Source organism: Anopheles ziemanni, chromosome 2 (assembly GCF_943734765.1).
Source record: "Anopheles ziemanni chromosome 2, idAnoZiCoDA_A2_x.2, whole genome shotgun sequence".
NCBI lineage: Eukaryota > Metazoa > Arthropoda > Insecta > Diptera > Culicidae > Anopheles > Anopheles ziemanni.
In genome coordinates this window covers 5,560,754-5,581,400 of record NC_080705.1, presented here as the reverse complement: position 1 = coordinate 5,581,400, position 20,647 = coordinate 5,560,754, and the positions used below count along the sequence as shown (strand labels likewise).

Sequence of the window (20,647 nt, the reverse complement as noted above, 5' to 3'; positions counted from 1 at the left end):
GGAAAAACGGTCCAAGCAGATAAAACATTCGGCGGAAATGTGAATTCGCTCGGGAAATTTATCCGGTTAAATACGGTTATACTTCCCGTGGAAGCACTGTGGCTGGCGACCATTAAGTTGGCTTTTGGGGGACGAGAAGGAAGATGGTAAACCAGTGTTATGGTCAGTTTGAACTGCTAAATCTCCATACAAACCGTCGTGTGGATATTGAACGATATTCAAGTGAAACACATTTCAAGCTCTCGATGTTCGTTTTTAACCTGCCCCGGTTTCCATTCCGATCCGCTATGGCCATTTATTGGTGGTGAAAAATCGACCGAGGGGATGTACTTTTCGTTTCGGAAAACACTCTGCCCCCGGGGACTATGACTGTTGTGTCCATTACGCGTGGGCTTTGTAGATAAAAAAAGGAATGCTTTCAATAACTGAACTGAGGAACGGGGTTTAATAATTGCTTCCTGAATTGAACGGATTCGTAACGAACCACTGAGGTTGTTACAAAACATTGCGTAAGTTTATTTACAGTATTGGTTGTGCATTGTCTATTGGCAATTTTTTCTTTGTATCAAATACATTTTTTCCATCGATCATTAACCAATTGAAATCGATTGAGGAGAAAGTTTATTACAACAATCAGCATAAACTGCCGCAACCCAACCCAGTTACGGTTTACAAATTAACGGTATGATAAATCCGCGTTTGTGGTGGATTTGGTAATGAATTACATCATCAGCTGTATTTTGATCCCCCGGTCTCGAATGTACGTTCTCAACCACACATCATTACTCGTTCTTTTCACACTCTACCCCCAGCCAAAATATTGATCGGTAAAGTACGGAGCTCAACGCGACTAATTAAAATGCGTTTTTTAATCCCTTATCGTACCGCTCGATGCGTTCAGCTGGAAACAGATTGAGGATACGGTAGGGGACCCGTTTTTGCTGTTCACTTTCGATTTGTGAACGGATCATTTCACACGAACGCACAACCCGATGCACGTTGCACTAAGGCTGAAAGGGTGAAAAGAAGCGTAAACGAGTGCAATAATGATGTGATAGGAAGATTTATGAGGTGTGAAAACCACAACCGTGGGTTTCTAAACAATGGGTGTTGGTGGTTTTTGTTTTGTCAATGATAGTGAACGTATTTTTGGTGCAAGTTAAAATATTTACATGCAAGGCATGTTAGATTTATTAGAGGAAACATATAAATGTCCATAAATGTTAAATTATTATAGCTGTTTCAATAAAACGTACGAATCAATACGATGGCAGGAAATGAAAGTGAAAGAGAAGACAGTCGTTCGTACGAAACGGGACTCCAATAATGCACATGCCATTTTATGTTCCCTTTGGGATGGTCAGGGAAATTGCTGGTTCGTTTCATATGAAGGTGCTCCGAAGGGCTGTCACAGGAGCTGGCAACAAAACGGGGCAGTTTTCCCATTAGAGTTAATTCACGGGAGTAAACCCTCCTCCCCCCTTTTTGCCACCCCGCTCAAAGTGACCATTTTCGTGCCGGAGGCGTTTATGTTTGGCCCCGTTTGGCATCGGCCACCGCAAGTCACGGTCGCCTAATCAGTCACCCGAATGGCTAATGGGCATCGGGTGTTTGGAGTGCCGCCCTTTGAACTGCCAATCGATTTTCGTGGTCGACCGCAAAGCAGCTTTCCTCCATTCCATCTGCGGCCTCGCTTTCCGCTTGGAGCATTGGCCAAAAACCTGTCGTTTTCGGTGGATGAGGGGGGGATGCAGTGGGGTCAGGTGGCCATAAACGTGCCCATAAACATCTGAACCAAACATTGTACAAAAATGAATCGCCTGCCTATGGGCATTTGATGTTGGTTGCGTCTGCGGGTGTGAAAGGATTCCAATACATGTGTTGGTCAAATGGAACTTATTTTCTTTTATCCGAGCGGTTTGTTTTCATAAGAATTTTAGACATTGGCTTACGTTGCACATGCGTGTAACAAAATGAAAATTAAAAAAGGAACTCTAACATGAATGCCATCCATGTTGACTATCTATGTTTTGATAAGCGATAACAAACATCAGCAAACAAACATCGGCCATGATATTGCAAATCAAATTAATTTATTCACTTTCAATCCCCTTCCCGGCAGATCGATTGATCAATTCAGCGAATTTAGTTCAACTGATTATGCCGCTTTCAATATCCTTTGCATTGCGGTGTTGACCCTTCAATCCCCCCCGTGATCAGTCCCCGTCGAAGCCATTGATTTGTGGGAAAGCATGATGCAATCAGCAACAATTGACTCGCACATCGAGATCCCGAGAGTCGCATGGACGCGCTCTATTTGCCAAGCCACAAGTAGAGTTCAATGCCTTCCGGGGAACCTAGAAAAGCGCCCACAAACGCTAACCAGGTTAGGCCAACTTTGAACAAAGCTTTCATTACGCCGCCAATTCCTCGAACTGTGGAAAGCTACGTGGGGGGACCCAAAAGTAACGGGAATCGGGTTGTAGGGAGAAGAGGGGAAAAAGGGGATCGGATACAATATTTTTTTTAAAAAGCTTAACATGTTCTTGATCAGTATGCAAACTTTAGTTTCTGTAAGTGCATCCGCTAGTCTTTGAGAATTTTTTCAGTGTAACGGTTTTAGTGTTTTCGGCGATTTTGTGAGATGGGCAAGTGAAACTGAGGTCAACCTCGTTCTGGGCTCCCCACAGCTTAAAAAACGGACGAAAATGTTTCAAAAATCAACAATCCTGTTTAGCAATTGTTTATCCAGGATGGAGGATAAACTAAAAAATCCACCAGGCAGATTTGAAGATGTTTAGGGGAAACAGCTGGAAGAAAACGACGGATCCGTGGCGAGACTGGTTCTTCCACGGAACTGAGCCCACGACAACGCACCTGCCCACAAAGCGCTGTCCGTGAGGCAGTTTTTGACCGAAAATGGCATGATACCGATTTTTCCATCCTGGAAGAACACATTCTGAACAAGGTTGTTCATTTTTGAAACATTTTCGTCCGCTTTTGAAGCTGTGGGGAGCCCAGAACGAGGTTGACCTCAGTTTCACTTGCCCATCTCACAAAATCGCCGAAAACACTAAAACCATTAAACTGAAAAAATTCTCAAAGACTAGCGGATGCACTTACAGAAACTAAACTTTGCATACTGATCAAGAACATGTTAAGCTTTTTAAAAAAAATATTGTACCCGATCCCCTTTTTCCCCTCTTCTCCCTATAACCCGATTCCCGTTACTTTTGGGTCCCCCCACGTATTTATGTGTTTACCATCGCTGAAATTGAATGGCTATTGATGGAAAATTAATTTAAAAATGTGCTGTTGGAAAGCATGGTTCTGGGAAAACAAACATGAAAAGAAAGACAAAATGGGAAAATTTATAAATAAATTTCCTTCACAGAGCCATTGTATGTGAAAGTCATAGTTTTAGGTCAACATGAATGTAAAAAGCGATAAAGTGGAATGTTTTTCTCCTAAATTCGTGCATTCAACAAGAGTTCATTATTATTTATTTTGACCTCCCAAAGCAACGTTCGCATATTTTAAACGTGTTTAAATATTCTATTGTCGTTGTCTCTCCCGCGCGGCATTTGGGAGTACCAAGGGGGTAACATTTTTGAGGTTGGTCTGACCCACAAAGCACGTGCGGTTAGGTGGCGTTTCGTTAGAAGACGACGAAAAACCTTCTTCGTGATATCTGAACAAACGTGTACCGTTCCAACGCCACCCCTTCCAAGCCCCAGTCCAAAGTTTGACAGGTATTTTTCAACGCCTCATCCAAATATGGACTTGCCGCAACGACGACTTCACGATGGTCCACTTCATTTACCCTGCCATTCCCTCGCCGGACCGTTAGTAGATTACCTAGATCCATATCCAAGACCGAGGGTGACGGGGGGCAAAACCACGGTATTCGGTCATCCAAACGTCTTAAGTGCGGGGAAGGTTATTGGTTGAAAAGGTCAAGAAATAAATCAAACAAAGACGGAACAAAATAGAAAACAACCGAACCAAACCAGCAAAAGCCCTTTAAGCCCCGGTGTTGTAGCGTTAAAATTCGTGTCAAATGTTCAAGTGAAACAGAACGGCACCTTTTGACTTTCGTACATTTCAGCAACAAACCTCAATCCTCCAGTATCTGGGAGACAGACCCGACAGGTCAAGCCTTCGTTTGCGTAACACGCGCCCGTAATCGTGATGTTAGACATGCTGGCCGGAGTTGGGTTCGTTTGGAGGCCTCTATGAGCTCATTAAAAACCCGACTCGCGTAGAAAATAAAACCGACTCGCGCCAATCAACCTGCATCTCGGGCGTCGAGCGTCTACGATGCATTTTACCGATGCAGTTCGTGCGAAATGTTAATGATTTTCATCTGTTTATCTTTCCACTTACTCACTCTCTCTCTCTCTCTCTCTTTATCCTATCTTTCACAGGTTGGTTCGATGTTAATTAACCGCGTCGCCAACACGGACATGACCTGGCACCAGGAGGTCACGAATGCGGCACCTCGCGTATCGCCAATTATCGATCTCACGCTCGACGACTCGTCAGTGATTCGCGCCATCGATAATCTCAACTTCATCCAGATGAAACGTAAGTGTCGCCGGGGTGTGCTGGGGTTGTGGGTGGCTGCGGAGGGTGTATGTTAATGCGCCGGGGATGACTTTCACCGTCGAAGGGTGGCATTAATTTATGCAAGTCTCTACCGGCGCCAGAATCGATGCACGACGGCGCGCGGTTGCTTCGTGCTCAATTAAAGATGGCGCAGGTTCTCACGGCGGTTGGTTTGGAGAATGCAAAAGGGCCCGGGCCCCAAGAACTAGCAATTCACCGAAAGGGCTCGTTGGTAAATTGTAACAATTGGAACCTTCGTCAACGAAAACCCCGGTAGCGAGAAGGTGAGAAATGTGTGGCATTAATTATTCCCGACCCGTTCGTGAAATGTACTATTAATAATGTACTGTCCGCCTGTGTACCGCCCGGGATCCAAAAGCGAAGTAACTTGTTTCGCACTCGTCGACCGGCCCCGGTACGTGGCCACTAGCCGGTAATTTGTGGTAATGCCAACGGCAGTTGAATTTTAATTAACTCGTGAAACATTCGTGACCCGCGAAACGCGACTTCTACAGCGGACGACATGTTGTCGATTCTCTCTCCCTCTTTTGCCACAAGCCCCACGCATTGTGGTGAAAAGGGTGCGGGAAAAAAAGGCTTGAAACAACAACAACCAAACCCCAATGCGTTAATTGCACACCGTCGTGTGCCGCTTATGCCGATTGGAAGCGAAAGCCTTGGGTGAAGAGCCTTCCGGGCGCTAGCCAAACGATGTTTTAATGCTTTTTCGCGCCTCTAACACTAAACGCCGCCCTTTCGTCCAAGTGTATATGGTAATAAGAAAGTTAACGTTTTTCTCATCCCTTTTCCAAACACACACACACACGCGCAAATGCAGCCGCCAAGGAGGGCGAGGAACGGCTACCGGCAGGTGAGAAACAAATACGAAACTCATCATCATTTGCAATCGTCTTTTCGGTTTTACCCTCCGGTTTTTTCCCGGTGTTGTGTTCTTAAGAACCAGTGTTTTATTTCATTTTTGATGGATTTGTTTTCAGTGCAGACTGAAATTGTTACTTGTTCTTTGTTAGTTTAAAAAGTTAGCCTTGATTATAATTCTTTTCATTTTGTTTTTAATGATACTGTTCGTTTTTTTTTTAATTTTCTACGAATGGTTACACGTTTGGGTGTTATGTGTGTTGGATGTTACTTTATTTGGGATGACATTTTCTAATTCATGTTAATTTTTATACATTTTTGAAAACATTTCTTATAATAACGAGTATATTTTTGATACTTTCTTTCGCATTTTCCAATGGAACGTGATTGGGAACGAATCTAATAGATGAACTAAATCGAAACAAGTACGCTAGAGGCTCTCAAGTTTATGTTCATTTAATTAAGGTTTCCTTTCGTGAATGTGTTCCGCAACACATAGCGAACATCATTGAAACTTCGTTAAAATTAGTTATTCGTGGGGACAAAAACATCTAAAACCCTTTCTGGCCCCTTGGAGAGCGGTATTATCGGATGCACTAAATCAACGACGCCGATGTGAGTCCCCGGGGTATCCTCATCCATAGGCGCTCCACTTAAGAAGTGGTGTACGCAAAAACATCCTTCATGTGAGTGTTTTTTCGGTACATTGTGTGCATAGTCGGTTTTCCCAGCCTCGTTGTTTTTGTGCCGCGCCAGTGTATATGATTGGGTGGTTGGAAAACGTGTTCTTTTACACAACGCCCGCGTAGCTCCCGTCCACTTGTACGTGACTACCCTCCCCTCCCCCTTGGATGGTGGACGGTGGACCACTCGAGCGCAGCAGACGCCGCTGATGAGGCGCAGGCTTGTCGAGAATGTCACCGTGTGTACATAAACACCCACTTGACACCCGGGGACCTCGTCGGCGTCGAGAGTGGCCCGCCCATCCAATCCAGTGCCACTTGTCTCGTCAACGTTCGATCAGTGTCAACATTAGCACAACCCAGTGTGCAAACACAACGAGGTTCGGGGGCCTCCCGGTTGATGCTGCCCGGTTGGGTGGACCGGAAAAGAAAATTAGATCGATTTAAATTGGATTTTGTTTGCAAAAATCCGGTTCGTACGCGGAGGTATTTTAAGCGCATTGTATTTCTTTTTCAGGGTTCGTCATTTACGGGCTTGTCTAATCGAGAAAAAGAACGGAGAATGTTTTTCGTTTCCAATATTCCAATTAGCTTTGATGCACAGCAGTTTTATTCTCAGAATCCATTCCTAGTGTGCTTTTGAAAAAAAAAACACACACACAGTGTAATGTTTTGTATTCCGTTAGTTACTGAACAACCAGTTTTTCTCCGGTAGCGCCTATCGGCAGATCCCCGTCGTATAACTAACAAGCAAAACTACCCCCCAAACAAAGCCCACAAAGTAACCCTGAGCGACCACCGAGATTGTGGCCAGACCCATTTCTGGGAAGCCGGAAAATTCTGCCAGCTTTTTTTTGCAACTTTTTCCAACCCACAACGCAATGAAAGATTCGTTAGCTGAACAACGTGAGGTGTTCGATTAACCGGTCGTCCTATCTGGCCGGTGCAGTTTTGGGAACTTAGTAACAAAAAAGAGTCCCACCACATAAATCCTTCAACATATAGCCTTTTTTTCCATCAAGGGTGGAAACATCGGGGTGGCCTCTTTTTGGGCGATTTGTTGTTAGTTTGTTGCGTGTTTCGGAAAATCGGAAAAGCAGGATCAGTCTCCTCGCTACTCACGCGTGTGCCGCACAGTGGTCGTAGGTTCTAATCTGTATCGCTTTAACGAGCCCACACCCGGATACGAGCCGGGTACCGTGACCGAATCTCACGCCTTTTTTTTTTGTGACCGACCAAAACCGAGTGCTGCCCAGCGGCGTTTCGTAACTAAATTGCATCCTGCGCAGCTTCGGGCTAAAGTTCGGGCTTAAACGGGGTGGTTGGTGCAGCGCCCATCGACCGATAACAGCGTGCACATCGTCCCGTTCGCAAAATGGCCCGAAAGGTGAAGCAATGCTTTATGCTTCGACCTCAGCCCCTAGATAGCCCCTATCCCGTTGCCACGCGGGCTGTTGACCACCGGTGTGATAAAGTGTGAAACTACACGACATTGTTGCGTTCCGTTCCACACTCGACACACACACACTGGTCCGGTAACACGGGTGCGTATTATGAGCCATCAACTGCACTCGGCTGCAGTGGATGATGTTGTACAGCAAGCGCCATCGACGGAAACTGTATTTCATGTAAAAGTGTTACTTTTTTGCCAGTGCTACATTACGACGGTATTTTCACTTCTTCCTTTCAATCTTTTTTCCTCCCGTATGTGGGGTGTTATCCGTTTCGCACGTTTCGGTGCCTAGTTGCAGTGATTTATGGGACTCGGTCATTATTGAATCGTATCGTACGCTCGTTTATGACCTTTTTCTTTTGTTTGTTGGGACAGGAAAAATGAATTTGATTTTTTGTTTTTCCTCCAAGGTCCGAGGAGGTTGGTGGAAAATTAGAGTCGGGTTTGAATATGGAGAACTATGTTGCAATGCGGAGGTTTAAAATGTAGTCACAACGTAGGACTTTGATGCGGTAATACCGGTCGTATGTTGAAAGGATTTGCATAAGAATATGTTTTCTGCTAAACGAAGTTAAATAAAGTACCCTTAAGTTCATGCCTATAGTTCCATTTTATATTTCTTATAAATGGTTCATTAAAATCACGATCAAATAATTTGTCTTTTTAAAAGAAAAAAATAAACTTGTGTTTAGTTCGTGGTATTATTTCACTTGATTTTTGTGTTTTGCTTCAGTTTCCCATTTCTTTTTCTAAAACAGCAAATAGAAACTGCATCATCTTCGTCGTGATTCGCTCCCGAGATGAAAGCAGTCCGTCGTCGTATTTTCTGACCCTGGACGTAGTTTCAAAGTATTTATGATTACGTTAAATTTTAATTGTCTCATTTACTTCCTTCATGCCTTGTCTCGTTTTCGTTTTGTTGTTCCCCGACGTTTTCCCATCGGATTTTCCGAGCTTGCACATACCACAGTGCATTTTCATTTTCGTTCCAGGCGCACCCATTTCCCATTATCTCCTCTTCCTCAGCTGCACCGACGGCAGCGGTGGAAATATGCTCAATACCATTAATAATTTAAATAATTCATTTCGTTCTTTCTCTCTTTCCTTTTCCTACGCACCCCGATTTTCTCACTCGCTCATGTGATGCTAATGTTCTTCCATTGTTTCCTCTTTGCTCATCCCTGGCCCCGGCCCCGGCCTCCTTTCAGTGCCCCTGGCGCCCGTCATCATTCCGGAGGACTGCTCGGCGGAGAACAATTCCGTAACTGTTGCGTGGCAGGCGCCGAGCCATTCGTTCGTGCAGGGATACGTGCTCGAGCTGGACGACGGCAGCGGTGGCGAGTTTCGGGTAAGTTTTCCCACCATTCCCACAGCAGTGGGGGGCGCGTGAAACAAAGTGCCAAAACCACATCACAATGTAGCAGCGGGAGCTTTTGGTTGGGCTGTCGAGGAAGCAGCAGGATCTGAGTATGTGGTAGACACGTGTGGTGTCTTCCGGATTTAGCATGTTTTATTCCGTTTCCGGGAAATGCTGCTTGCTAGCACGAAACACTTTATTGAATACCGAGAATCATGAATTCTCCTATACAGAAAATACTTCAAAGAAGTTTCTAATCCTGTGCGGAATTTGGATGAAATTACAATTCTTTGAATTTGAATCCTTTAGAAAACGAAAATATGTCTATTTATAGTAAAAGAAGGATCGACGGAATTAAATAGTATTTCGCTCAACATAAATTTGAGAATTGTAAAGCAAATCAATGGCAAGCTCAATTCAATCGTTTTCGTTGTATCATTCAAAAGAGAACAACCTCAAATTGACTTGAAATGGAATTCTAGAAACTAGAACAATCCAAATGACTCGTTAAAGTCCGCAGCGTATCGGAATAAATACCAAAGCAAAGCTCTAGGCAACATTTATTGCGTTGTAGTCAAGCGGCAAATTATAAGATTACGATAGATCTCAAATAATGCACTCTAATCTTTGGGCTTCCTAGGACTGCCTTAAGGGCAACCATCAAAACTCGTACGAAACAGAGAGAGATGAGCCTTTCTTCTCTCTCTCTCTCTCTCTTGTCCAAGAAATCCAAACATCCGCAATCGCTCAATTATGTGGAGCATCAGCATAGAGGATTCCTTAAATCACTGGAAAGCCTCAATGGCTGCCCGTTGCGTAATAAAATGTGTGCCCTAAAACCTTTAAGTTCTTCCGCCGTCCGGTTGCGACGTTCTCTCCTTCCCCCCTCCCTGTGACCCATAAAACCGTTGACACTGGGTGGGCGAAATATTCCCCCCCGCACAACATTTTCCAAGACCCCCGGAATGAATTCCATTATGGTGCGCGTCGTAAAGTTTGAAATGCCCTTTGAAACCATTCGGTCATCCGGGAGCCAATGGGGGTTGTGGGCTTCCCGAGATTGTCTCGACGACAAGGACGATAGATGGGCGCCTGAGGGGGCATACGTTGGAATCCTTTCGCTCCGTTCCAGCTTGAAAGTGACGTCAGGTGGATCCGGTTGAGGCGCTCGGTGGACATTCCCGGCGTGTTTTCGTTGCAGCCCAGGGAACATGCCGAAGCCTTCCTGCATGTAAGGCATCCCGCCGTTAACTACATCATCGACGTTCTCCCGGGAGCGCTCCTCTGTCCACCCACGAAGGAGGACACAACCGTCGGTCGGAGGATTGACCTTTTGCCGGCCGTCGACGCAGCTCCGCCGTGGTGTGCGTATCATTAAGCGGAGGAAAATGTACATAAATTGTCCCGCTTACTTCTCCGGAACCCACAGCAATGGGTCGAAACTGTGAGTGCTGCGGGAGTGGTCTCTCGGGAAAACGCCCCTTATTCCACCGAGCCACAAGCCTTTGGTGGTGGAAACTAATGGTGCACCATCATCGTCTAGTCGCATGTCACCCGGGGTGGTGTTTTATTTTTTTTGGGACCGAACAATTCCGTGGGAGGTAAAATAGTCTAGGAAGATAGCTGCTTCCGTGTTGCGAGGGCCCAACTCCTGTGCAAAGGGATTACAGAGCACAGCGAGGCAAATGTGGTCCCTTCTTCGTTACATAGTTGTGCTTTCGGTAATGGCTTTCCATGGCATGCCCCCGGGTTTGTACGGTGGCAAATTAGCAGCACTCCTTGTTTTCGTTTTTCTACTCCGCGTTGGTCACTATTTGAATTACTCTCACCCCTTTCCTACGCTCCTCATGCTACAGCTCCATCAACGTCACAAAAAGCCCCCTATTTCGTAAGTAGCCGTAGCCACTTCCGGTGGATTATTATGCTGGGTGGTAATGTGTGTGCTGCGCTGCAATAGTGTTAGATATGGTCGAGCTCCCTTGGGAGTGTTCTAGCCACCGTAAGGGAAAGGGATTTACTACTCTACGGTCAATTGTCGCCATCATACTAGAGGGCCACGTAATATCACCACGAAAAGTATGTTCTTGTTTTGCGCTGTAGTTTTGTGAAGGATGTCTAACGTTATATGTACGTTGGGTAGTTTTATTTTTCCCTAAAAAAATATCAGGACACAATGTGGAATATTTTTAAAGCTTAATTTAAATATATCCTCGAGCAAAAGATTGAAACGCAGCTTTAAAACTTAAGGTTTATATATCACCGGTCAAACGATGAACTTATCACCGTAGATATTGGAGTATAAACTAGGTTTTTTTCCATGTGTACCATCCATTGTGCCTCCACCGGAAAAGGCGCTTCCTGTCCTCGTTTTGTCACCAACTAGAGTGACTTTATTTTGCGTGAATAATATCACATTCTTCCGTGGCGTATGAAGAGACTTTGCCCTGGTCTCGGGGGTGGGAATATCCTGTAGCTTTTTCATGGTGTCCGGTCCGATGGTGGTGCCAGCTTTCGCTTTGTTCTGGCGCTAGTCTGCTCTTCCGTCTTCACAATTGTGGCCAGCAGAAGAGGAACGTCGACAAAAAAGTGTTGCACATAACCGCTGGCGTGTTGGGTGCTTCTAATACACTCCGGCACAGTGGAAGCTGTTGGAGAGGCAAAAAGAAAACGGCAGCATTGTCTGATATCGTGTCATATCACACGTCACACCCTCGGCTTCAGTCGGCAGCCGTTCGGCCTTTCCCCTCCTACACAAAACTCGTCATGGCAGACCGCAAAGAAGCGATATTCATATCTTCTGGAATGCCATGCCACTTTCCCTATGATTGTATCCCACCCCGTTCCTTCTCTTCACCCCCTTTTATCCTCGGTGATGGAAGCATTAGACTCACGGTGTAATATTTTGTGCGATAGGAACTAGAACTTTCCCATGAACTGCTTCGGGCTGTGCACCGTATCACATCATGTGACGGGGTATTTTTTCAGGAACTTATCCTTTTTCCCTGGTTGCAGGTGCTCTGGTGCATGTTTGATACATGTTTCATGTACGGGTTTTTTGACGCCAGCACTTCATTGAAATTTTGCAACGCATGTCCGTACTGGTCTGAATGCCTTTCGCCTGAAGTCTTATTCGCTGTATTCGGAGTTGATATTGTTCTAGCATTGTTAATGTAATCTTAAACTTATATGCGCATATAAATTTGCAAACTGTACTCATGTAGATACAGGGAATTTCTGGAATTTAATCTCACCTAGTCAAAGAAGAGAAAAGTTATTGGTTTCCATCTAAAACAATTTCTCAATACCATACAATTAAAAATGTTACATAAATGTTGGTTCACGAGTACTGAAGAAGGCTTCACATATGAAGGTTTTACTAAATAAGAACCCTTGTCGCACAGAGAAATATGAACGTTATTGCAACATCTCGAGGATGGTACTGGGTTGTTTAACTTTCTCGTATCCCTTGTGTACTTCAGAGCTACCGAAACTTTCCTTCAAACTCATTCCACATTCCATTGAATGCACCATTGAATGTCATATCATTAAAACTCAAAAAAGCAAAAGTATCCTTGTCGCTGACGTTGCCTCCAGCGAGGGCTTAAGGTGTACACTCAAAAAACCGTTCGTAATTCCCCCGTCGGGAGGACGTGCAGTTTTTCGATTCGATAAAATTTACATGAGTCATTGCATTGGATGGGCGTTGTGTCTGGGGTTGTTATTTTTATACGCCCCACGCTTTCTAAAGCCTGTAGATGTGTCTGTAGGTATCCTTATGAAAGCGGCTTCCTTTTTTATACTGTTGGATAAATAAATATGTCCCAACGCGCGGAAAGTCAATTGCAAGGAACACATCAGAGAATGTCGACCAAAAAGGTGACTACCGACGGGTTCACTACGGACTGTGAAAGAGTGGTGAAAATTAAAAATTCACAGCGCGTTGTGTTTGCCCTACCGGGACTGCATCTTCGTCTGCTACCGGTCGATTCAGGACCTTCTGGTATCGCAGAGCTGAAGTCCTTCAGTGTTACCGACAAGTACATAAATATTCATTCCATGGAAAACGTGTTGACCGACCCGCCTGCGGTTTATTTCAGTTAACAATTTTATCTGCTTTGAACATGAGATTTGTTGGATAAATTCGATTGTTATTAATGAATTGATTCTTTAACTTTATTTATATGTATTGACATTACAAAGTACATAAATATAACAGAGTTGTATGTTTGCATTTTATTTAACGGTTGATGGACATAAAACAATCTTAGTACATCTTATTCATTTCCTTCTGGTTTTTATTCGCTCCCTCAGGAGGTGTACTGCGGCAAGGAGACAATCTGCACCGTCGATGGACTGCACTTCAACTCGATGTACAACGCACGTGTTAAAGCCTTCAACAATACCGGCGAGGGCGAATACTCCGAGCTTATTGGATTACAGACGGCAGAAGGTAAGTCTGGCTCCGGCAAAATGTATTTGGTTTTCATCCCGTGACGGTGGTTGATTGAAATAAAGTGAATCGCAGAAAGGGGGACCGAGAACTAGAAGGATAAAATCCACTGCGCGAGAAAGGATGTACGGGGATGTTCCTTTCCTTTCCCGTTTTTTTTGTTTTGTCTCCTTCGCCCAGGACTTGGTGAAGAAAATGGATGCCACTAGCGAAGTACATACTTTGGGTACTTTTACCGGTAGTGGGACGACGGGTAGTAAAAAAACACAATATCCCGCAAACAGTCGTGTATCGGTGAGCGTGTTTTGCAAACAAGGATTAAGCACTTCTTCTGGATTGGAGCATGCAAACCCTCAACAACACGTGTCACTGTGTGTTTTGTCAGCAATGTTGGGCTCTCGGACGAAGGATGGGAGGTTGGAGTGGTGGTTTTATTTTTCCCCGTGCAATGAATAAGTGAATGGTGAAGGAGGACGATATAATGACGGAATACGTACAAACCGCACAAGAAGGATTTTGTCACAAGGACATAATGATGTTGTTCTGCATTAGCGTCACTTTTCGTCATCTTGCTGTCTGTTTGGCTCTTCTGAGGTTGCACGAGAAACAGTGTGTAATACAGATGCATACTTTTTGTAGCTAGTGGCCATTCCTCAATGAGTAAAGTAGGCACGAAGCATCTAACAGTAGTAGGCGGTGAAAACATTTTTCTTTCGATCAATTCTTGAGTTTGGTTCTTAAAGTTTGCTATGGACAACACAGTAGTCTGTGAAACGGAGCTACTCGAGCGCACAACGTTTGCTCCTTGCAAAAAACATCTGCATCAAAAGTAGTGCTCAACGTCCTTCAAACGTAAGCAATGGCGTTCGCTACTCAGCGTCAGTTCCTGAACATTGCATTTGCAAACGAGACAAGAAAACTTCCTGATAAAAAACGCAGCGACGCGGTTCTTAAGTCATACGAATCATGTACCGACACGCGAGCCTGGTCGTTGGATGCGGTGAAGCAATCACAGTTTCTCGGCGATGTGGCGATTCGGCGCTGGACTGAAGCGAGAAAAGTTCCCCTTCATGTATGAAGTTAGTTTTTCATTAATTCAATAGACACTTACTGGTTTTAAAGTCTTTTTCCGGAGCTGAACTAACGAAAGATATGCTCGTACGCCTTGATGCGGGCAATTTGGCCGACTATACGCTCAGTTTGCGGGAGGAGGTAAGGCAAAAGAATGTCACCATCGATGAGCTACAAGAGGAAAAGAAGAAACTCGCGGATGAAACGAAGCTGCTTAACGAAAACCTACGCTCACTAGACGAAACAAACCGGCAGCTTGAGGAAGAAATCGACGGCATCATCAAACAACAGGAACGTCAAAGGGAAGCTATCCAGTTCGATGAACAAGAGCTGGCCGAAATAAGTCAGATGATAATCGACCTACGAGCGCGGAACGAGGCGCTAGAAGCGGAGGCAACCGAATTCTCAACCGGAGTAGATCATGTCGGCCGGTTGGACTTGGAGGCGGAAAATAGCTTTCTCAAATTTAAAGCACAAGACTACGATCGGTTGGAGAATGAGTTAATTCTTTTCAAGGCCGAGTGCGAGAGTCTCACGCAACAAAAGCGTGAGTTGGCGCTGGAGATAAAGCGAACCCATCCATATCGGGCCCGCGCGGTTGAGTTGGAAAAGGGCCTTCAGGAGGAGGAACGCCGTCGGGAGTTGTTGGAGGAGCAGATCGAGATGTTGGTGGTAGGTTTGTCATTCGATTGGATAGTCGAACACGAAGGTAACATCTTTCTTGGAGTCCGGTTTTAGACTATGTACGACCAGCAAGCGGCAGAATTACATCACTTGAAGAATCAACTGAGGGTTTACACTCGAGGACCTGAAGGACGTCGTTTTGAGTCCACGGATGCTAGTAATGAATCCAAAATTACACTCAGTGAGAGTAGTTCGCAAACAGAGGCTAATGAACATGCCCGCGACTCGATGGAACCGACAACTTGTCAAAACTGTTCGGATAACCTCCGGCACATGGAAGAACTGAAGGAGCAGGTAGATTTCTTGCAGCAGGAATTAACCAACTATGAGGCAAGGGAAGCTACTTTGGATCGGAGTGGTTCGAACGAAACCGTTCTTCATCAACAAATTGAGGACCTTCGAAGAGATCTTGTCGATTGCAGACGGCAACTGGAGGAAGCAACAGAAAAGTACACCGCTCTTCGGGAAACTTCTTTGGCAGATTGTCAGGAGCTCGGTCGACTGAAGCTACAACTCGAGCAAATGACTAACGGTGCCCAAGTGGTCGGAGCAGTTGATCAAGTGGAGTTGATAGAATCAAACGAAAAAGTACAAGCGTTACAGAGCGAAAAGGAAAATCTCCAAACCGAATTAGCAAATGCACAGAATCGAATCAAACAGCTCGAGGAAAGCTTACAAAATGTAGCAACATCGGTTCCGGTCGAACCGGCAGATTGTTGTGTACAAAAGGAAAACAAAATTACCGAGCTGGAACTGGTTATTTCCGAGCTGCAGGATGTCCCGGCAGCCGACCGGAAATCGTCTATCCTCGGTGGGCTAGTTGGATTAAGGGAGGAAAATGCATCGTTGCAGCAGACGATTGCTTCCCTGCAACGGGAGCTAGAAGCCAGCAAAACTGTCCCAGACGACCAATTGAGCTCGCTGAGGGAGGTGTTGACGAAGAAGGACAAAACGATTGAACAGCTCCTCCAGAAGCTCGATGCGTTGGAGGACGTTGTCGCAACATCAGCTCCAGACGAACGTGCGTGTCGCGAGGAACTCGTCGAGCTGCGTGCTCGTTTGGAGGCGTTTGAATCCGGCGGCGATGGTAGGCGCTCTCGAGAAGTGTCGGTTAGGTCCACCATCGTCAGTTCGGATCACTTGGAACCACTGTCACCGAAAGAGCAGCTTGGGGACAATGAGGAAGAAAAGGAAACGGCCGAAATCAAGCACGATCCGGTGGACGACGAGTCGGAGAAAAACGATTCGAATCCACAGGCCAGGATGAGCGAATCCATGGAGAAGCTGGAAGGCTTGGCATACGACATGAAGCAGGCAGCGAGCTTCGAGCAAAATTCGGCCAGGAGAAGCTCGCTTGTGGGTGGCAAATGCTCGCCAGGGATGCGGGGTCCCTCTCGGGACTGCGAGTGCATCCAGCGGATAGCGCTCAAGATTGCAGAAGAGGGCCTCGAGGGACTGCTCGTGGCGGAGTTGTACGTGTTGCTGCAGGAGATATGCGGCGCCATCACGAGACGGAACGCTATCCTCGGCCGTAACGTGACCGTGCTCGCCAACAGCATGACCAAGTGCTGGCAGGTCATTACCGATGCTCGGGTCATGATGAACATGGAGCTGATGGATCGCTCCAACCACCGCCAGCAGCTGGTCCAGCATGCCGGCATCATTGCCGATCTCGACGAAGAAGATGACAATCGCCTTTCCTATGACATCGGCCATCTAAAGCAACCTCCTGTGTCGTTGCACAGAACCCGCTCGGTATGTCCCGATGATAATCGGCAGATGGCGCCAAGTTCGGCTGGGCAAAGGTAAAAAGGGAGGGCGGTGGGTCGACATCGATTGCATCCGTTGGGAAAACATTGTCACGTTCGGTTTCTACTTTGTTGCACTTCTTTCAGACACCGGTCAATTAGATGGATGGATAATGTGAAGAAACCAAGTCGATAGTCATTGAAGATACCGTTTGAAATAGTCGTTTAACGTTTTACTATTTTTAGACTAGATGTTGATTTAAAAAAAAAATGTTTGGCGAAATTATGGTTGATTGGATTGTGCTCGAATAAAACATTCACATCCTGTATCTGTTCGTAAGAATTGTATGACTTTGGTAGATTGTAACAACCTACATAAAATCATCCGGACATAAAGATCGGATGTTCTAGAACCCCGTCCTTCATGAGTTCGTTGCTTAGATCAGAAGCTCGCGGTACGTCCACATCCGAGCGCACTCCACTCTCCATTCCCGTTCCTCACCGCAATCGATGATGTATTTACCGAATGTGACGATGCGTAAAACGAACCGGAAAATTGCTCGCACCGGTACGGCTGCTCGCTGGCGCAAAACGTTTCCACCACCGCAAACGCGCTTCCGGCGAAGGGACGGACACAGGAACGAACTTTTATTCGGACGTTGCGCGCTAGGTGTTGAACCGTCGGAACATACGTGTCTCACCGTTTCGGTTAATGTAACTTCTTTCCGTCTCGCTGACCGTGTGGCTATGATGGCGCTATTTTCAAACGGGTAACCCTTTCCATGGTGAGTCGCGTACGCCAACCGCGACGCGAAGTCTTTGCTTGTGCTGTCGATAGCAGATAGCAGCCCCCCCTTCAGAAGGGCATTCGTTGGCTTAAGGATTCGAGTGGATTTAAATTAAATTGCGAAACGTTTGGCTGCGCCTGAAGTTTGGCGAAATGTGGTCGAGCCAAATACACCTGCGAAGAGGCGGATTCGCGTCGCAGTAAATCAGGGGGTCGGGAAAAGCCCTGCGGCTGGGAAAATTTCATTTCGTTAATGGCAGCAGGATGAAATTTGCTTACTGTTCGCGTTGAATCCAGGAAGCGTGTGGAACTTTTCGTAATTTAGTGGGAGGTTTTAAGGATCCTTGGTTGAAAGCAAAATATTAGATTTTATTTAAATCGCAGTGGAATACATTTTTGCAAGTATCTTCCAACACGGATCTATAAACTTCTGCGTGAAACAAATTATATAAACTAACTACATTGCTAATGCTCTTCCACTTTCGTTTCCTTCCAGTGGCGTGGTTCATGTTTGACTCGGTCCTCAGCGGCGGACCGTGCTCCGGGCTGAACTTCTCCAACGATAACCAGACCGTATCGGCGGACGGCTGGGAGCATCGGGTGGCGCTCGGTTCGGTCGGGTTTTCGCGTGGCGTCCACTACTGGGAGTTCACCATCGATAAGTACACCGCCGACACGGACCCGGCGTTCGGGGTCGCGCGTCTAGATGTGGCCCGCGATAAGATGCTCGGTAAGTCTCGTTTTCCCCCCAGGCCTTTGCTTTCTTTTCTTTCCAACCTTTCCTTGAGCCTGCAATTTCAACTTCTCGCTCCCTTCGCTCCAGGCAAAGACGACAAAGGGTTCGCGATGTACATCGATCGGCAGCGGTCCTGGTTCCAGCACAACAGTGTCCACGAGCGGCGCGTCGAGGGTGGTATTTCGACGGGCAGCACCGTCGGCGTGCTGCTGGACCTGGAGCGCCACACGCTGCACTTCATCGTCAACGAGATGCCGCAGGGTTCGGTGGCGTTCCGCGATCTGTACGGCGTCTTTTATCCGGCCGTCAGTGTCAATCGGGGTGTTACCTTGACGCTGCACACCGGGCTCGATGCCCCCCGGATGGACTATCACTAGGGGCACGCCAAGGGGTAAGGCTGTCGGGTGGATCAGCCCGCTTGCCCCTTCGGCGACCCAAGTAGTCAAGTAAAGTGTGCAGCCCTTATCGCGTCTATTCATTAAGCATAAAGATGCTGTGTACATCAAAGTAGTCTTACTACTGCATAGTTATCAAAAACTCGGCGAGTTTGGAGAAATCCACCTCAAGTAGGGAATTAGTTTTCCTTTATGTTCAGAGTTGCATTTCAGAAGTTGTTTCATGGAAACCAGAGTGCTCTAGTATTGGTCTATTTTATTTACGGTGTGGCGTACAAAACACTCCTTCTTCTGCGTCCAGACATTGCTTTTGACAAATGGCACACGCTATTGCTTATCGAACACATCAGTTGCAAACGCACGGTGAACAACAGAATGTCACATATTAAATTGTCGGTTTTTGCTTGGTGTCGTGTGGCCCCGACTGAACCACAAAGTCCCACGTTCCGAGCATCGAGCGTACTGCTGCACTACCCTTATCGCCGGGTTGCAATCGTTGCCCACGACTTTTCAATTCCCGTTCGGATCCGGTGCTTTTCGAACGCGACTCGATGCTGTTCGGCGAGAAAAATGCTAATAGAAATGTAGCTCGCAGCGTCCCGGGGGTTTGTGCTTTCCCATTACCCGGAAAGATCCTTTACATCCGATACACTCGCTTCCAACCGAGACTTCGCGATGTGTTTTGCATTTTTGCACTCTCGCGCTGGTGGATCATTTAGCTGGCAAAGGGCAATATAGTATCGTCCCTGTCGGTATTTTCCTTTACCTTGCCATTTTACGAGGTCAATAGTTCAGTAGGGCCGAACACAACCGAAGGGAACGTAAAACAAATCGATGGAATCTTTCGCCATGATCAAAGTGAAAGTTCACCTAATTTGTTTCATTTGCATGCGAACGGAGTGCATACATCGTATGGAAATGTTACGCTTACTACATTCCTGTTTAATGTATTTTTCTATGTGACGAAGCTTTTTTTCCAGACGGGTAAATTATTAAATTCGTGTTCAGTTTTTATTTCCCTACCCACTTTACAAAATAGTGCTTTATTGATACATTGTAAATTGAACCCGTTACATGTGTGCAATACCCGTGTTCCATCCAGCCAGAATAAATAATTTAAAATCAATTCCAATTCATGATTAATTTTAATGACTTTGTACGATTTTTCACATCCGCCGGAAAATATGGACTGGCACAATCAATCCGGGTCAAACGTGTGGATTCTTTTTTTTTGCCACCGCCACGGATTTATTGGTCGCTCATGATAAATGCAGCACTTTGATGTACTAGTGAACAGAAACAGTAGAGAGAGAGGAAATGCAGAGTGGTTGAAGTTTTTTTGCTGCAGGCATTTGTTTGTTTTTTCCCCCTGCTCGATCAAAGTCATTATTAATCGCGCTCAGCAAACGTGGAGGAAAAACAAACGCATCAAGCTGCTGGCAACAAACGGCCCGATATCGATTCGAAACCGATTAATGAGGTTCCTTATGGCGAGGGGGGAAAAATAACGGTACCGTAGAAAAACAGCTGGAAAAGCGGCACACAAAATGGCGCAAACAAATAGTAAAAATCGGTGCAGAAATCAACGAATGAGAAACATATTTTAAACTATCGACATGCATCATCGGTGCAAGCGAGAATTGATCGCAAATATGCAGCATATCCTAAAGGAGTCCTTTTTGGTAGAATCTCTTTGTTATAAAAAAAGAAAGAAATCGAACTATATCCAATTGTTGATACCATCAACGGTTGTGCTCCGCTTCCGTGGTGCAACTGTGGACAATTTGCGACAGTCA

At 45.8% G+C, this 20,647-nt stretch overlaps 1 protein-coding gene across 1 annotated transcript in view; it reads left to right on the top strand.

Annotated features, from left to right (window-relative positions):
• Positions 1-18,833, top strand: part of LOC131280984 (E3 ubiquitin-protein ligase TRIM9) — a 74,232-nt gene extending 55,399 nt beyond the window's left edge. Inside the window, exons 5-10 of the mRNA XM_058310236.1 lie at positions 4,428-4,587; positions 5,447-5,479; positions 8,832-8,971; positions 13,292-13,430; positions 18,217-18,450; positions 18,544-18,833. Coding sequence (XP_058166219.1) covers positions 4,428-4,587; positions 5,447-5,479; positions 8,832-8,971; positions 13,292-13,430; positions 18,217-18,450; positions 18,544-18,833 — 996 coding nt within the window. The remainder of the gene's footprint in view (positions 1-4,427; positions 4,588-5,446; positions 5,480-8,831; positions 8,972-13,291; positions 13,431-18,216; positions 18,451-18,543) is intronic.
• The last annotated feature ends 1,814 nt before the right edge of the window (positions 18,834-20,647 follow it).